Here is a 17,649-nt window from a genome sequence, read left to right as displayed (position 1 = left end):
GGCCCATAACAAGTTTTGAAGTTTTTTGGTAATTGCCAACAACCCATCTTATGGGGGGAGAAAAAAGGGACTTTATTTTTTGCCCTCTATGAATGAATAGCAATAAATACCTTTTTTTCCTCCTCCTTCTTAAGTCCTTTCAGATAATCCTAAAAAAAATCTGTTGTGGGCGGAGGGAGGGGGAAGGGATGGAATGGAAGGAGGAAATTCAGATGGAAATAAACAGCTGAACATGGACTGCATAGTAAAGGCCTGAAGAGGACTGCACCAAGTAAGTGTTTCCCAAAATACATCTGTTCTGCTGCCCCTAATGTGGTGATAAAAAGACCTTCCCCAGTCACTATGCCATTAAGAAAGCAGCTACAAATGGAAGTTAGGATGTTCTGGGGAATTTGAAAAAACTGAACTCTAAATGGAGGAAACTAATTAATATTATTCCCTACACAATTAGACTATCAAGTTTAAGAAACATGTTTCATTTTTTAATAGGTGTATACAGATGAATTTAAATTTTCCTCAGTTTTATCAATGTAAGAAACGAATACAATGACACTTCATATTGAAAAAGTAATTATTTATTATGACAAAAATAAACCGTTGACTGAAAACACATGAATAGTACACGATATTGCACTGTGATTGCAAAGAAGCTAAAACCTGTTTGAAAAAAAGATGGGACATTCCAGAGCAAACAGCATCCCTTTAGTTGGGTTAAGTAGTCATGCAAACAATCCACTACAATACAACAGCAGAAAGAAAAACCATTCTCTTTCATCAGACAGAACCCTGCCATGCCTCCCCAACCTAAGCTTCTCCCATATGGGAATGCAGCTGAATTTTTCAGACATTTTGCTATCTTATAAATATGGAGATAAATGCTCCTTAAGCCAGAATATGCTTTGGATTTGTTACTCTAGTAGTGGCAAAAGCTTTGCATTGAATCATTCACATATTCTTAATTCCTATTATGAATAATGGCACATAGCTATGAGTCAGCTGGTTGGGGTCAAGGGCAGAGTCTGTTGCTGTGGAACATTTTTTTTTTTGTGCAAAATTAAGTGGCCCACAAAGGGATCCAAACCATGACTTTGGCCTCATTAGCACCATTTTCTAACCAAGTAAGTTGATCAGAAGAGACATTATAGTTTTTAGAGAAATCTGATGCTTGGTGGATGACAACTGTTCACTTTTTAAATCTTAAGAAATGTATACAAATATAAAACATAAATATCTGAAATGGTTTTACATTCTAAGGCAAATAGCAAGCTGTATACAGAGCCAGCTGCTCTCACTTTAACTCTAAAGCACCCATTTATGTCAAGATGGCAATGTGCAAATATAATTACATCAAACCTGATTGGAATAAATGTTGGGGCAAGGCTATCTTTGCTTTATGGATAGTTCTGGGAAAAAAAAAATGCTCCATGAAATTGTTGCAGATGGAAAATTCTATCTTAGCTACTACATAAGCTTAAAAATCACAACCATAATTGTTTATCCTTTGAATGAAATAGCAGCAGTTAAATATTTTTATCAAATAAAAAAACTCAATCACTACACCTGTACTGAATAGTTTACTCCAAGAGAACATATGAGGGGGGATTCATATTCCCTGCATTTAAGAGCAGCTTTAGATAAATTAATTTTTTAAAAAGAACTCAAATAAACAAATGAGCTTTGTGGGAATGGAGATAAATTGATACTCATTTGACACCTCCTCACAAACACGGGGGAAATACATTATAATATGGAAGGAACCAAGCTTTATCATTTGTCCTATCCTTGAAATCTGTTTATTCAATTCACTAAATATCACTGAGCATTTCCTATCTTATCTAAAATTGACCTATATGTAAACTTAGCTATTTGCACACACAATTTTTTTTATAAAAAGGTATGCTCTCTCAATTTAAAAGTTGTACTTTTTCAAACAGTTTTAAAAACAAACATCACAAAATTCACATCATGATATGCCACAACTTGATCAAAGCACCACTTGGTGATTAATGAGGTAAATTTATGATTCAAAATCCTACAAGATCATACATTAAAAATTCTTGTGACTTCCATTTGCTCCCAGAACACGTTCTATTTCAAGAGATGAGCAGAGAACACTGTTTCAGTCTACATCTATTAGAGCATGCAGTTTTCTGACAAAAATGCACAGGACGCCCCTTGGTGTGACTATGCTGCTAAATCATTAAACACTTGCTTTTTACTGTCATTTTGCCATGCAGAAAGAGACATTTCATTTAGGGCTACTTTGTCCTGAACGAAGAGATTGTGCTTCTCAGAAATTTTAAGTGCCTCAAAAGGGAGGAATTCATTACTTCCATAAACAAAAATTTTTAAGACACCCTTTGATCCTTCTATGAAAGCTTACACTTTACCTTTGTATTGTTTAAAATACACAGTGTTAATTTTAACATAATTTAATCTGTTTCCAGATACTTTAAATCTTCAAATGTCAACTTAGCATTTTATACCTTTTGCCATATGCCTAGACAGTTGTTTCTACTTCTGTGTAACATTATTTTTACTCAGATTACTTTAACAGTTGTTATGTTCTTCAGTTTTATCCTATGTAACTAATTCATAGTCCTGAGCACTCTAAGAGAATACTACCTCTGGAAACATTAGGTGCTTAAAATTAGTATGCAAGCATAAAATGGGGTAAGTCTTCATAATAAGCAGATGGAGACAAGAGGGACACCATTAGAAAAACTTCTAAATATGAAATACCTCAGTGTAAGACTCATAATCTCAAATTTAAAATATTGGTTTTACACCCATGCTGAAATTCTTACAAGTTGGCAAAAGCCAAACAGGATGGCATTTGGGGTTAGCACCCATACTTTTCAAAGTACATTTGTACCACTTGCATTCCAATAAGGAAACACTCGAGAAAAGTTAAATTCCTGCATAGTACTAGTAAATAACATTGCTGCTTTACCAACGGTTTTGAAATCTTTTTTAAACAATGTAATGATTTTGTTCAGCTGAGATGAAAATCACACACATGTACATTACACAGTGAATATCAACTGAATATCTCATGCTTGCTTCATCTATTACAAGCAAATCCCAGATGAGATCAAAGGACAAGGGGCTTTGAATAAATCAGCAGAGAAGTCAGTTGCATTTCATGTAACATTTCTCCCCTGCTACATCAGTATCTGGTCTTAAAACACATCTGCATCTTCAAGTAAGCTTGTAAATATTCTTGCCTCTAAGAACATTTTGAAGGGCACTTTAAAAGTGGATAAAAATTAAGGCTAAAATTTGAACATTTCTAGATGTACTGTGCAACTCAGCCTCATGTAGTCATGCTTCACAAGGTAAATGCCAATGAACGATAACAACTCACAGGCATGAGTCCAGTTTTTCCTACTACACACACACTTCACATACAGTCAAGAGTTAGAGACTTTAAATGTACTTCTATAAACATCCCAAAACTGCCTAGAAATCACCATCAGTGAATTTTGTGTACTTCATATTAGGATCCTCATTTCAAAAGAATGGAACTCAGTGAAAGTTCTGTGTATGATCCAAAAAGGTTTTATTGTTCTCATCAATATTCTAAGAGCCTAAAGCTATTTCATGCAAGGCTCTGTTTCCATAGGAAACAAACCAATTTCTCTTTGCATTACAGATTTAGAAAAATGTACTATGTTCAACTAAAAAGGCTGTGAGCTAAAGTCATTGTTTTCAAGACACTTTCAGTAATGTAGTCAATCACAGGGGACCAGTAGACTTTCTCACAAGAACAGTCAATGCATAGGAAGATCATTCTCACTAATCTTACCTTCTCACAAATAAACACGAAAAGAAAAGTATTATTACACTAGTCATAAACAATTCAAGAGGTCAAAATTATAATGTACATATTACTAAAGAGTGTTTTAATTTTGGTTATAAAAGGAGTTGTTACATTTTGGAATGCAAACTATGCCCTATGACGACACAAAGGGATCAAATATGTTTTTCCACCAGTTAGAATGGTGGTTAATTGCTAAAAGACTCCTCATATGACCTTCCTTTGTTAGGAATTGGTATATAGAAAATGTGACTTACAAAAAAAAAAAATCCCAACCCAGTCTTCAAAAGTATAGGAAAGTTTAACTTATTATTTATAATAGCATATATGAATCTGTGGTCAGGATTTTATTTCTTCATCCTCTACCTAAAAACAAAATGTAAGTAAACTAAACACACTGATTTCATGAGATTCTCAATTTCCTTTTCCACTGCTTGTAAGAAGTGTCATTAGAGTAATACAGGAAGAGTACTAAAGGGATGTAAAACTCAAATCAGTTCATTTATTAGTTTAATGGGAGTTAAGCTAACTCCAAATTTTTTTTCTCTGAACAACCTCTAAAAAGCATAATGTTGGCTATCAATCTTCAAATTTGTTTTTCTTTCAAAATGTGATTTGACCAAAATATGAGCCAAGGCACTAAGCAATTATGAAGACACATCTTTGTTATTATACCAGAGCATAATAAAATGCTAAAGACTAATGATAAATTACAATGAATGGTATGCTTACTACACTTTTGTGCCAAAACATTCTCTTGGAGTAAAGGATAACTAAATTTTACATTACTGTGAAATAAAATATTTAATTTAAATTTTAAAATACTTTGTGAAGTTTTGAATAATTTCACAGTTGAACTTTTGCCAAAGGTTGACATGGAATCTTAACAGAATTGTCATTTTCAATACCTCATCAACATGAAATAATTCTCAGTCCCAAACATAACATTTTAAAAGAGAATCTAGGAAATAAAAGCTACATTGTATTTCTAAAGAAATGATAACTTTGTACGGGCGGATATTCACCAAAATATAATAAACTATTTTAAACATTTTAATGTGATGTTGATAAAATTTTAAAATCTTACAGTGACAGAAAATTAAGCCAGCCAATCATCTCTTAGGCAATAAGTATACCAACTTTTCATTTAAGGATAGATATCGGTGCACTGAATATGCTGTAAAGTTTTTTTTAAAAACTTTTTTTCCCCCACTGTTTACTTAAAGATAAATAGTGTAACCAAAGTAGAAAATAACCGCAGGCATGGTGTGCTTTTGCTGAAATGGTATTTACAATTTTACCCCATAAGCATGCATATCAGTTTGTTTGCTTTTCCTTCCCTCTTATGGTTTTGATTATGCTAAAAATCATTTTTCCCACTACTAAGCATAAAACTCTAAGAACAAGGTTCAAAACACACAAATTAGAAAACTAGATATCAGATGAAAATAAAAATTGATTCCAAAAAGGTGAAAACCTTCACATTGAACATTTTCAGTTCTGATGTATGCTGTCACCAAATGGAAATCAATAAAAGCATTACTAAATACAGTTTAACTAAAGTACAAGAAAGCCATGACAACTAAAAACAATAATAAAGAATAACTGGCTTAAATGTTCTAATGAAGATTTTAAATTTAAGAGATCAGTTCTGAATATTCATTCTACTATTCTTATGAATACTGAATCTTTTTTTTACCCAAATAAATTAAATACTGATGAATTAAAGTGGTGTTCTTTAATAATAAAAGTATGTATTTTGGCCTTTTTAGCTGAGCAAAAATAACTTGAAAAAAGGTAACACTGAAATTCTATATTCTTCCTCCTCAACTTAGTGTTTGGTGTCATTTTCAAAATAGATACCTACTTCTTGAAAACTTTTCATTTTTATCACTCTTTAATAAAGCAGACAACTGATGGGGTGTTACTTTTTTTCATTATTTTTAAACATTATGTGATTAATAAATGTTATCATATTAACTTTGAATCTAAAAGCAATCTGATGAACACTTGCATTAATTTCAGCAGCTGCCTAGAATTTGGATAGTAGAAAGTAAGGCTTTAAAATATAAAGGCCAACTACCTACATGGCAATTGTTTCAAACCTATTTTAATAAAAACAGGTTTTTTTAAAAGCCACATACTTTCCATGTAATGAACTGCTGGTGGTAGATATATTATTGGAGACATACACACTTCATACATGATCAATTATGAAATGGTCTATTTATTCACTTAGGCTTTACTATTGCCCAGATTATACAATTTAGAGCTGTGTTGCTGCCCTTTATACAATGAACACTGGAAAATGTTGCTGTTTACATGGCTGTCTCTGAGAGTGAAACATGTTTTAAAGTGACCTGTTTTAATTTAGTGCTGGTATGCTTTCATGACTTCCTATACAAATGTGTGCTAATTAATGTGGCATTTATACATAAAATGTCAGAAAGAGCTGCCAAACTTTATATCAAACCTTCACTCTCAAATAATCTTTCATCCTGATTCAGTTTTTTGGCCAACCATAAGATCACATATATACTCTTTCCCCAAGTCATACAGATAGAAAATTAATCATAATTCTATAGGCCAAGAACAAGGAACATGAAACCTTAAAAAGCCATACTAAGAATTTAACAAATTCTTCTATGACATGCACTGAGGTGAGGACATTTACCCATTGGTAGGTAAACTGTCACAACTTTTAGGATTCCAGATATCACTCATACACATTTTTCATTGGGTTAAAATTCTGTGCACAAAAGATGGATAATATAAAAAAGGACATAATCTTTAGACCTCCCAAAATCTGCAAACATTCATCTGTGATTTCTAGTGCTCTTCCAGATCAACATTTGCCTAAAAATTAATAAATGAAAAGAACTGGGCATGTTAGGTTCAGATAAATAGTATGTTTTCAATATTACAGAAAGTATAAAACATTATGACAAACATTTCTGGCAAGGCCATCCTTGAATGCATTAGGATAAGTAGTCAGGAGAACTTTGTTGCTGCAACACAGACACATTACGTTCATCCAACTGAGGATTAGTGCATTTTTAAAATGTTAAGAAAAGTTTTATTTTCCAGTTCGGCTGCACTTGATTCAAGTGTTGCTCATAGAGGTTTGTGTTGTTATAAATTAAACATGCCGCTGCCTAAGCAGCCAAAAGTACCAAGAAATATGTTCATGTCCACAGAATAAATAGAAGCAGTCCTTCTTGAACAAAAAGTTAGCTCACACCAATTCGGGAAGTCATCCATTCTAGACCTTGGCATAACCTGAAAACAACCAGAAATAACAATGTAACTACTTTGAAAAATAAAGTTTTATACTTAAAAACTGAACTCTGATTTTTTTTACAGTTTTTATCCAATATTGATACCATAGCCGTATTACAACATTTTGATATCCATATGTAAGAAATGTAAAAAAAAAGAAAGAATATCAAAGCAAAAGATTCATTTCAACAAAATCATGTGATTTTATTAGTTCCACTTGGTGAGAGATTTCCTTCAGTTTTATCTTCAAAAACAGAAGACAGAAGAGCCTGACGAACAGTTTTCTCAACAAATTCAAACCTATATAGGAAAGTCAGCTATGCTAGCGTTGAGATTGGTCTGATACTTATTAGTTGTTCAGACATAGGCAAATCACTTAACTTCTGAGTCTCATTTTAAACTATTAATATTATTATCTTATTATCTACAGTAATGATAACAGTAAAAACTAGGATTTATATAGTGCTTTAAGGTCCGTAAAGAACTTTACACACTGTTTCATTTGATCCTCCTAACAACCCTATTGAGACAGGTGCTATTATTATCCCCATCTTACAAATGAAGAAACTGAGGCTAGGAGAGGTTTAAGGGGCTTATCCAGAGTCAGACAGCTATGACCTGAGATAAGACTTGAACCTGGGTCTCCCTGACTCCGTGTCCAGTGCTGTTACCCACAGAGACGACAGCTGTCTCTGATATTCAGGGTCATTCAAGGGACTTGGGCAACTCTAAGACTGTAAGGCATAGAGCTGGAATAAATCAGAGGCCCTACCCCACCAAAAAAAAGGAAGATGTAGAAAGTGAGTAATTATTATGGCAGAATCTAAAAGATGCAGTTTTAATAAAGTTCAGAAGGGTCGCAGCTCATTTCCAATTCCAGTTTGGAAGAAATAAAGCTACTTTGTGGGACTGACATGGCTTCCTGGCCCTCTGGACTGGAAAGAACTTGGAATCAACTGCTCTATACCATATCGGCACAGTCAGACTGACTCAAGACAACTTGTAGTGTATCAAAGACAGGTCCCTATGGAAGGAGGATGATAAGGCATTGTGAAAACAGTGTTTTAATGATGTCAAGTATTTTGTCAGTTAACAATATAATTACTAATGTAATTATGAAGTCTGCTGATTTCATTATTATTATTTCTATAATCCAAAGTCAACTTTTAATGATGATTAAAAACCAGAGGATTCTAGAACTAGAAGGGACTTTAGAAACCGTCTAATTCAATACTTTTGCCTTGCTGATGAGGAAATAAAAATCCAGAGAGATGCCATGTTATACAGACAGTAGGAAAGTCACAACTGGGACCTAGGTTCTTCTCCTTTCCATCCCAAATAAACAGACAAACAGTACAGCATAAAGTAAATCTGAAAGAATGATAAAGAATGCTCAATCTTAGGCTACAGCCAGCCTGACAAACCCACAGGAAAGCACACTGATATGATACTCTCTCCCTCATCTTCTTCCAGAATAAAAATAATACAAATTAAATAAAAGAGCAAAAACAAATATATAACTTACATGTTAAAGAGGTCAGCAAGTCAGTTAACCTTTCTAAGCTTTGGTTTCTTGTGTAAAATGGGATTAATAATGCCTATAGCACCTACTTCATAGAGTTCCTAAGGAGGCTCATATGGAGTAATCTATGTAACATTCTTCATAAACTTTAAAGAAAGATATATACACACAGATTTGTCAATTATCAATTAAATATTAACCTAGCATAGTATTATTATTAATTTGAGGATTATTTGGACAGCTGACAAAGTTTTATAATATAAAGGGTTAACTATACAGATGACAACTGTTTCAAACCTGTTTCACTGATAAATCTAAAAAAAGATTTTTCTAAAGATGGGAATATTTATGCCAAGAACTACAAAAAAACCCTCATTAAATTGTTTAATAAGAATATTTGAGAAAATATAAAAATAATCTATACACAGAGAAATAAAAGGAATAAGATCAGTAGAGAAAAGAATGACCTGAAAATTTAAGGAGAAATGAGAAAGTAAAATATAGTACTATCTAGTCAGGTCTATCTACAAGGCAGTAATGCTTACCCTTCTCCTGTTAAAGCACAGCAAGACTGAATATGCCATGGATGATCCTTAATAGAACTAAGGGTGAGGTATTTAGAGATTTCAGCTGCTGTCATACACCCTTTCATATCTTGCTTATTTGCAAAGATGAGAACAGCAGCCTTCCGTAAATCCTACAATAAAAATATTTCTGATATTTGAAATGTAACAATTAAGAACATCTAAGAACTGAAACGGGATTTGATAAACATTTATAATAAGCCCCTATGTTTGCAGAGTACTGTGCAATGGACTAATAAAAAGACAAAATAACACAGAATCTTTTCAGTTATAAAGAATTTATTCTATTTTAAAATTATCAAGTATTAACGTTCAATTTTTAAAAATTTACTGTAGCCAAAATAAGTTTTACCAAATAACTAAGCTTCATTTTAAAGATGTTCTGAGTTAATAATGGGTAGAAAATGCATTAAATTCATTTTGCATATGTAGAGTCTTCCAATGTGTCAAAGTTCAATGACAACACTAAAACATAAGTGTAATTACTTACACTAGAATTAATAATGTATGGTCAAACATTTGGCCAATTACTTTGAAGTTTAAAAAGATCAGTTCAAAAGACAGCTTTCTAGATAGCATACAATTCTGGTTTTAATCATATATCTTAGAATACTGCCTTACTCAGAAAGAAATACATAATCTATTTCACTGTGTGTAACTACTGATAAGGAAGACAAACTAACTTGTGGAGACAAAATAAAATTCTCAACTATAAATTAGTAAACCATCTGGGGGCATTAAATATGTTTCAAATATTTTTCCTTAAAAATGAAAATCTTGGGTCGGCTAGGTGGCGCAGTGAATAGAACACTGGCCCTGGAGTCAGGAGGACCTGAGTTCAAATTTGACCTCAGACACTTAATACAAAAAACTAGTCGTGTGACCTTGGGCAAATCAGTTAACCCCCATTGCCCTGCCTCCCCCCCCCAAAAAAAAAAATCTATAAGATCTATCAGTTTCATCAGTGGGAATAATGATTCTCACCAAAGTAAATTATAACTCCTCTACTACCTTGGGTAGACTATACTGTCATAGCCAAAAACATGCATTATCCAGTGGTCAGCCTTCTGGACTGAGACTCTCCAAACAGCCCAGTTTGGTCCTCAGACAAAAAGAGTCCATTACTGGATCCTTATTTGAAGTAGGACCTGTTGGCACTTTCGATATAATGATATTGTTAATAGCCTTTGAGAACTCAGGGTGCTTTCCAAGTCAGCATGTAGCATTGGAGAAGGACAACATTAAAAGAGGAAAATAATAAAAGTCAATTAAAATAATTTATTAGATAGCTATGAATTAACCTGTTTTTATAACTTATAACTTTTATAACTTTATAACCGATTGTTTCTCAATATTAATTTAATATTAAGCAATATCATATCATGCTAACCATAACACAATTATCAAGCAAAATCAATGTAAAAAGGCAATGTTCTACATTCACTAGTAACTGAAGTCATTTGAAAACAAACCAAAAAACGTTATTATTTACCTCATGAGCCAGCATTCTATACAGCTCTTCTCTAGTAATAGCCAGTCGTTCTCTGTCAATGCTATCAACAACAAGAATGATGAACTAGAAAGAAATTATAAATTTATCACTTACATATGACAAATATATTTGAAAATAACCTACCCACACCCACACCTAGAAATTCCACCACGAGCAGTTTTCCTTGTATTTAAATAAAAAGCTGTCAAGGTCTACCATTGGGTTAACACATTAAATGAGATTTTCAACCCACTTTATGAAATCACATTAAGTCTTTAGGAATGGAAGAGCTTTTTTTTTTTTGTTATTTACTTTTAGTTTACAACATTCAATTCCACAGTCCCTTGAGTTCCAAATTTTTTCCCTTCCCTCTTTTCCCCCCTCCCCTCACAAGGCAGCATGCAAAATGAAAGTGTCTCTTGTTAAGAGTAAACTTACGCATTTATTCAGAGATATATCTGATACCTACATTATTATTTATAAAACTGAAGGTTAGAACTGGATATACAAAAAATTTTTCCAAATCTATTATCAAGTAATAGAAATATTATTTTCATATAGTATATCACCCATCATTACTACAAAATTATTTATTAGCCTTTTCATAAAAGATTACTTAGAATTTATAAAATCTATTTAAATATCTTTTTTATGACTTAAGAAAATTTATTTGTATGACTTTCATTCAGGTTCATCATTTCCCTAAATATTGGGATTTTCTTGTTTGATCCTGTCATAAAATCTTTCTATGAAATGACAACAGAAATCTTAAATTTTCTTCTCTCTAAAACTATCAGATAATTATAAAGTATAGCATCACTAGGTTTCAATTTTGAGATAAATATAATTCCATTTCTAAGTGAGCCAGAATAGGGAGAGAAAATTTAAAGGCAAGGTAGATCTTGAATTAAAACATCAAAGACTGGGAAGTTTTTATTTAGGTACAGAAAAAGAGGAATACCATTCTTTGAACCTGGAGATATATAATGAAGAATTAGGTTAGATAACTTAACCCTGAAAGCTAGGAATTTAATTTAAGAAAATTTAAATCTAATATGGGAAGTAATACAGAGCCACTGTAGGTTTAAAAAAAAAAAAAGGAGTAATGAAGAAAATGATACTGGAGAAATATGGCAATTATACCCAGAATGATCTCAATAAGAGAGAAAGCAGGAAAGAAAACAGTATGGCAGAGGAACAAAATACTAGTCAAGAAACCCTGATTTCCAGTTTTGCCACTAAAAAAGTTTGTGAATTCAGGCAAGTCAAATTACCCTTCTCTCGGATTAACTTTCCTCATTTATGAAATGAGGAAGCTGGAATAAATGATGTCTAAGGTAGTTCCAATTCCAACATTTCATGCATCTATGAGCTAGAAGGCAATTATAGTGTTATGTGATGAAAGCTTGGAATAACGTGAGAATGGAAAAAATGAGAACTGAATCTGAGAAGGAAAGATGATATTTGGTATCTGAATGGATATGAGAGACAAAAGACAGATAATTCATTAAGTCATATAAAAAATCTCTCCAATAAAATTAGTAGTTTTTAATTGTTATTATTCAAGATAAATATTATTAATGTAACAACAAACCAAGGCAGTGGATGGCATGTCAATGTAAAAGGAGGAATGGCAGATACACAAGTCTACAGAAAGCATTTGGTGACTACTAAAAGCAGTAGGAGCTCTAAGAAAGCCAAACTCTGGGTCATAAAAATTTTGTTAATGTGTTGGCCATAAAGGTCAAGATACTGTGTTGGAGTGAATTAGCTTTCATAATCTTGACATCTGTAGACAGATATTACCCACTTAAAAAACCCTCTGTGACAGGAGGTGACATAGTAACAATCAATCTCTACGAGAGCTGAATACACACTAGATTCGAAAATCTTCCAAGGCTTCAGCAATTTCAAAAATTACCCTCTGAAATGCTTTGTTTGCTTTCTTAACACAACACTGATCAGCTGTAGTCAACTTTGACCTATTCATCAAAGGCACCTTTATTATCATGCTGTATTCTCTTCCCAGCTGGAGCTACTTTTGTGCTCTGGATAAAAGCACCAGCTGCTGTGCTTTTTAAATAGTGTTATATTCCAAAAACTTCTGTTCTGCTCCCACTCCCTTCCCAACATCTGCCACTGTGTCAAAATTTCATTTGACAGTAGAAATAGAAATTAAGCCACCCTGTAGTTAAGGCCTTTGCTTAGTTCCCTCTGTCTGAATATACATACACTTTGTAGTAAATACATGTATTGTCAGGAAAAAGGCTTAGCATAAAAAAGGAACTTTAATGTAAATATTCTTGACTTCACTTTGAAAGAAGTTCTCTAGTTTTGGTACGGGTGACAAAGGAATACTTAGTCTTAAAGAGCTAACCCATTACCCCACCTAATAAAATTCTTACAACTATAAAGGAACAACCTGGCAAAAGGAAACACATTTCCCACATTACAATGAGGGACTAAAGCAGACTTTCGCTATTATTTCATTTTTATTAATAATGTCTTTTCTGTCTCTAAGTCTTTGAGCAGAACTTAAATGTATTTATTTAAAAGGGCCTTAAATATTAGGTACCTTCCAATCCTAATGTTCCATGAGTATATGAACTAGAAGGCAACAGCAGTAAGTATAGTGTGATGTGAAGAAAGCTTGGCAAGGTGTTAACAATGAGAATGGAAAGAAGGGCTTGAATCTGAGAGGCAAGGAAAAAGAAAAATAATATTTGGTTGAACCTCTGAACCTCCATCAATGTAGTCTGTTTTCTATTTTGTGTGATATGTATGTTTATTTTCCAGGGACTTTCTAATATACCTCTGTGTTAGAATAGTAAGTATTCCATGATGACCGCAATGACTCTTGACCACCAATATCCCACATAAGAAAATGAGTGTTCTTCACAACTATTTCTTCAACATTGCTTCCTATGGTTGGAGAGGTATGGACCACTTCATTCATCAAGCTGCGGGGAGAGAGATGTCATACAAGCTATTCAGTAAAGCTTTTTGGTCAGAGGCATATAACAGGTTTGTTACTTTGAAAATTACTTTATTTTGAGTCAAAGAGTTATTCCTTAAAGTTTAGGATACAGTCCTTGATCAATCTTTTAAAATATTAATTTACAATCAATTACGCTATTTCTTTCAGGTTATTTGATTTTCCCTATATCACAAATTAATGACTAGGAAGCATTAGATAGGGCAAGTAGAACTCCTGAGTTTTCTAAATTTCTTCAAACTTATTTCAAAGTTTCAACAATAATAAACACTTTTCAAAAGTTTAGATTATTACACTAAAATACCTGAAGACTAAGAAATCATTTACTTTAGAATAACTATTCCTTATTAAATGCTATCCATAAGTTACTTTCAATAAAAATGTAGTTCTACTTTTAAGTGTATCCTCTTGGGCAAATTACTTCAAAATGCTAGGATTCCCTATGCACCATTATAAAATGAGGAGGCTGGATCAGATGATCCCCTCAAGTTCCTTGTAGCACTGAAATTATAGGACTCTAAAAACTGCTCTAGAAGACAAATGAAGGGAGACTTAAATGGCCAGGCTAACAGTGAACTGATGATGATGCAGGAGCTAAGAAGATAAAGGGGGTGACATCTATTTGTTAAATGCCTACAACATGAAAAACCACACAATTTCACAAGGATGACCATTTCATTGACAACGAAAAGAAAATGGAGGTGATTTTGAGAAATGGATTTGATGCTGAAACATTTTCAACCACTACTTTATCAGTAAGAGCAATTCTTGATCTTATTCTCTCTTCAGTGAAATGTTCCTATATCATAAGGGCCATAATTAATAAGTACTTTCTTTAGAGATAATGCTTTCCACCTGTGGTGTGATGGGGGGGTGGGGGGTGGGGGAGGGTGATGCACGTAATCTGGCAACTATGAACCTGACAAGTGTGCTGGGAGGATTACAAAACAAGATTAAAATGTGAGTTATTATCTACTTTTTACTTTCAGCCAGTACGTTGTGTTGGGCATTCCCTGAGATACATAGTTATATGCCTCATCAGTTTTATACTATTTTCACAAACCCCAAAACGGAACAAGAATCCACTAAGGGCACAATGGCTTTGAGTTATTTTATGCTTTTGAGATATTCGAGATCCGACAAAATAAAGTCTATTTGCAATGACCTCTTTTAATATATTTTAATCAGTAGTGTCAAATTCAAATAGAAATGGAGGGCTGCATATTTACTTAGATGAGCATGAATTAACATTATCAATGTTGTGGTATATTTTTGTCAAACATTTTCCAATTTCATTTTAATCTAGTTTGATATTTGTCTTAGATTGTATAACAGGTACCTCAATTTTTATTGTTTCTACAAAAAAGTTATACAATTAAAACAATTTGTATAGCCATACTTACAATTGATAGAGAATGGTGGTTTTCCCTGCATTATCCAATCCCACTATTATTACTTTGTGTTCTAAAAAAAAAAAAAAAAAAGGAAACCACAAGCATTAAAACTTCTGTGGATTACAATCACTGCCAAAAATTATTATTTTAGTCAGCTAATAGGAATTAACTATTGGTGATTTATTTTTATACAGTTAAGAGAGATGGAAAAAGAAGGAAAAGGAGGATTTCAATTTACTATGCTCTTTTCGAGGTACTACTCCAAGACTCAAGATAATAGAAAGTGTCTACTCTTGAAACTGTTCTTACAAAAGTACCTGGAGAACAAGGAAAAGGGAAATATAGAGTCTTTATCCTTGATTTGAATTCAGAAAAAAACAAACACAAAAACCCTAAAAAAAAAAATTATAAAAAATACACAGCAGTAAATGATTATAGTAACCTTGTGTTTTGCAAATGTAAAGATTTAAGCTTCTGAGATAAAAATACACTATTTCGTAAAAATTGTTGAGAAGACTGGAAAGCAGTATGGCATAAATTAGGTACAATCAATATCTTACTCCATTTACCAAGCTAAGGCCAAAATGGACATATTACCTAGATACAAATGGAGATATTGTAAGAACATAGAACATATTACCTATCAGACCTATGGATAGGAAAAGAATTTATTAATAAACAGGTAGAGAGCATTGTAAAATGTAAGATGGATAATTTTTTTACATTAAAAGAAAAAGGTTCAAAAAAATAAATAAATAAAAGAAAAAGGTTTTGTATGAATAAAACCAATGTAGCCAAGCAAAGAACTGGGGGAAAATTTTTTAGAGTTTCTTGGATAAAGGTCTCATCTCAAATACACAGAGAACTTTGTCAACTTTAAGAGTCATTCTCCAATTGATAAATGGTCAAAAGATACGAAAAGGCAGCTTGTGATAAAAAAATCAAAACTATATATAGTCATATAAAAAATGCTCTAAATAATTGTTCATTAGAAAAATACAAACTAAAACAATTTTAAGGTACTATCTCACACCTATTAGAGTGGCTAAAATGATAGGAGAAAATTACAAATATTGGAAGGGATGTGGAAAATTTGGTACATGAATAAGTACACTGTTGGTAGAACTGTGAACTGATATAACCATTTTGGAGAGTAATCTGGAATTAGGTCCAAAGAGTTATAAAACTGTGTATACCCTTTGACCCAGGAATATCACTATTACGTCTGTTTCCAAGATCAGGGAAAAACAAAAAGAACATATATTTTCTAAAATATGTATAGCAGCTCTGTGGTGGCAAAGAATTGGAAGTTGAGGGGATGCCCATCAATTGGGGAATGACTAAACAAGTTATGGTATATGGTTGTGATGGAATACAACTGTATTGTAAGAAATGATGAGCTGGTTAATTTTAGAAAAACATGGAAAGATTTGCACGAAGTAATTAAAAGTAAAGTCAGCAAACCCCAGTGAACGTTGTATACAGTAACAGCATTATTGTTCAAAGAATAATGGTGAACAACCAATATATACTATACATACTCAAATGCAACTAATACATACTCAAATCAACTATAAAGGAAGATATTATACACCTCCAGAGGAAAAAAAACGATAAACAGAAATCTGCATAGTATGGTTTTCCATGTTGTATGTAAGGTGAATTTTAGTGTGTGTAGGTGGATTTTTGTTATTCTTTCTTAAGAGTTTACTTTCCCAGGATTCATGGCTATAACAATTTCTATTTCCCAGGTTCATGCCTTGTAAACATCTCCACCAAGCTTGCACAGCATTACATAATGATAAATAATATAAGCATTTGTGATTGAAATTGTAAATATCCACTGCAAATGCAGTGAGATATAATGGTGAGATAATGTAAACTTGTGAGGCTATTGCTGGCAAGATGCCTTCTTTGTCTGTTGCCCTATTAAGCAAGTGAGCACTGTTGAATAAGGGGGAACCCATTTGGGATTTGGATAATGCATAGAGGAATGCATGTACCTGCCTTGATCAGCCCCCATCAAGGCTCAGGGGGATCTCATAGGGGAACATGACAGTATAATGCTGTGTGTGCACTGATTGGTCCCTATCAAAGCTTGGGGGACATCTGCCTCAACCAGACCCAATTAAAGCTTGAGAGGATTTAGGGAGTGCACACACTGGAATGCTGTGCCTGTCTCTATTGACCCCATCAAGACACTTGTGTAGTTGTCTCCCCTTTTGTCGGCCATTGCAAGAAAGGTGATCAGGGAATGCTGTAGGAGTTGGCTGCTCCCATTATCAGCAACCCCTTTGAAAAGACTAGACTAGAATAAAGTAAGCTTATTAAGCCCTCTGAAGCTATCTTTCTGTCCTTCCTATCTGACCAGATCAAGGGTGAATCTGGGGGCAGCTGGTGGCACAGTGAAAAGAGCACCAGCCCTGGAGTGAGGAGGACCTGAGTTCAAATCCAGCCTCAGACACTTAACACTTACTAGCCATGGGACCTTGGGCAAGTCACTTAACCCCAATTGCTCTGCCTTCTCCTCTCCAAAAAGCAAAAAACAAAACAAAACGAGTGA

At 33.3% G+C, this 17,649-nt stretch overlaps 1 protein-coding gene across 1 annotated transcript in view; it reads right to left on the bottom strand.

The window, feature by feature from the left end:
- Positions 1–559: 559 nt before the first annotated feature.
- Positions 560–17,649, bottom strand: part of ARL5B (ARF like GTPase 5B) — a 41,610-nt gene continuing 24,520 nt past the window's right edge. Inside the window, exons 2-6 of the mRNA XM_069086268.1 lie at positions 15,096–15,156; positions 13,510–13,657; positions 10,698–10,781; positions 9,167–9,318; positions 560–7,099 (exon numbers count right to left, since the gene is read on the bottom strand). Coding sequence (XP_068942369.1) covers positions 7,051–7,099; positions 9,167–9,318; positions 10,698–10,781; positions 13,510–13,657; positions 15,096–15,156 — 494 coding nt within the window. The 3' untranslated portion in view covers positions 560–7,050. The remainder of the gene's footprint in view (positions 7,100–9,166; positions 9,319–10,697; positions 10,782–13,509; positions 13,658–15,095; positions 15,157–17,649) is intronic.

The sequence above is a fragment of the Petaurus breviceps genome, unplaced genomic scaffold (assembly GCF_028583685.1).
Source record: "Petaurus breviceps papuanus isolate PSGF00001 unplaced genomic scaffold, PetGlider_PUasm1.0 178, whole genome shotgun sequence".
NCBI classification, from domain to species: domain Eukaryota; kingdom Metazoa; phylum Chordata; class Mammalia; order Diprotodontia; family Petauridae; genus Petaurus; species Petaurus breviceps.
The sequence above is the reverse complement of the archived record's forward strand: the minus strand, read 5'-3'. Positions and strand labels throughout refer to the sequence as shown.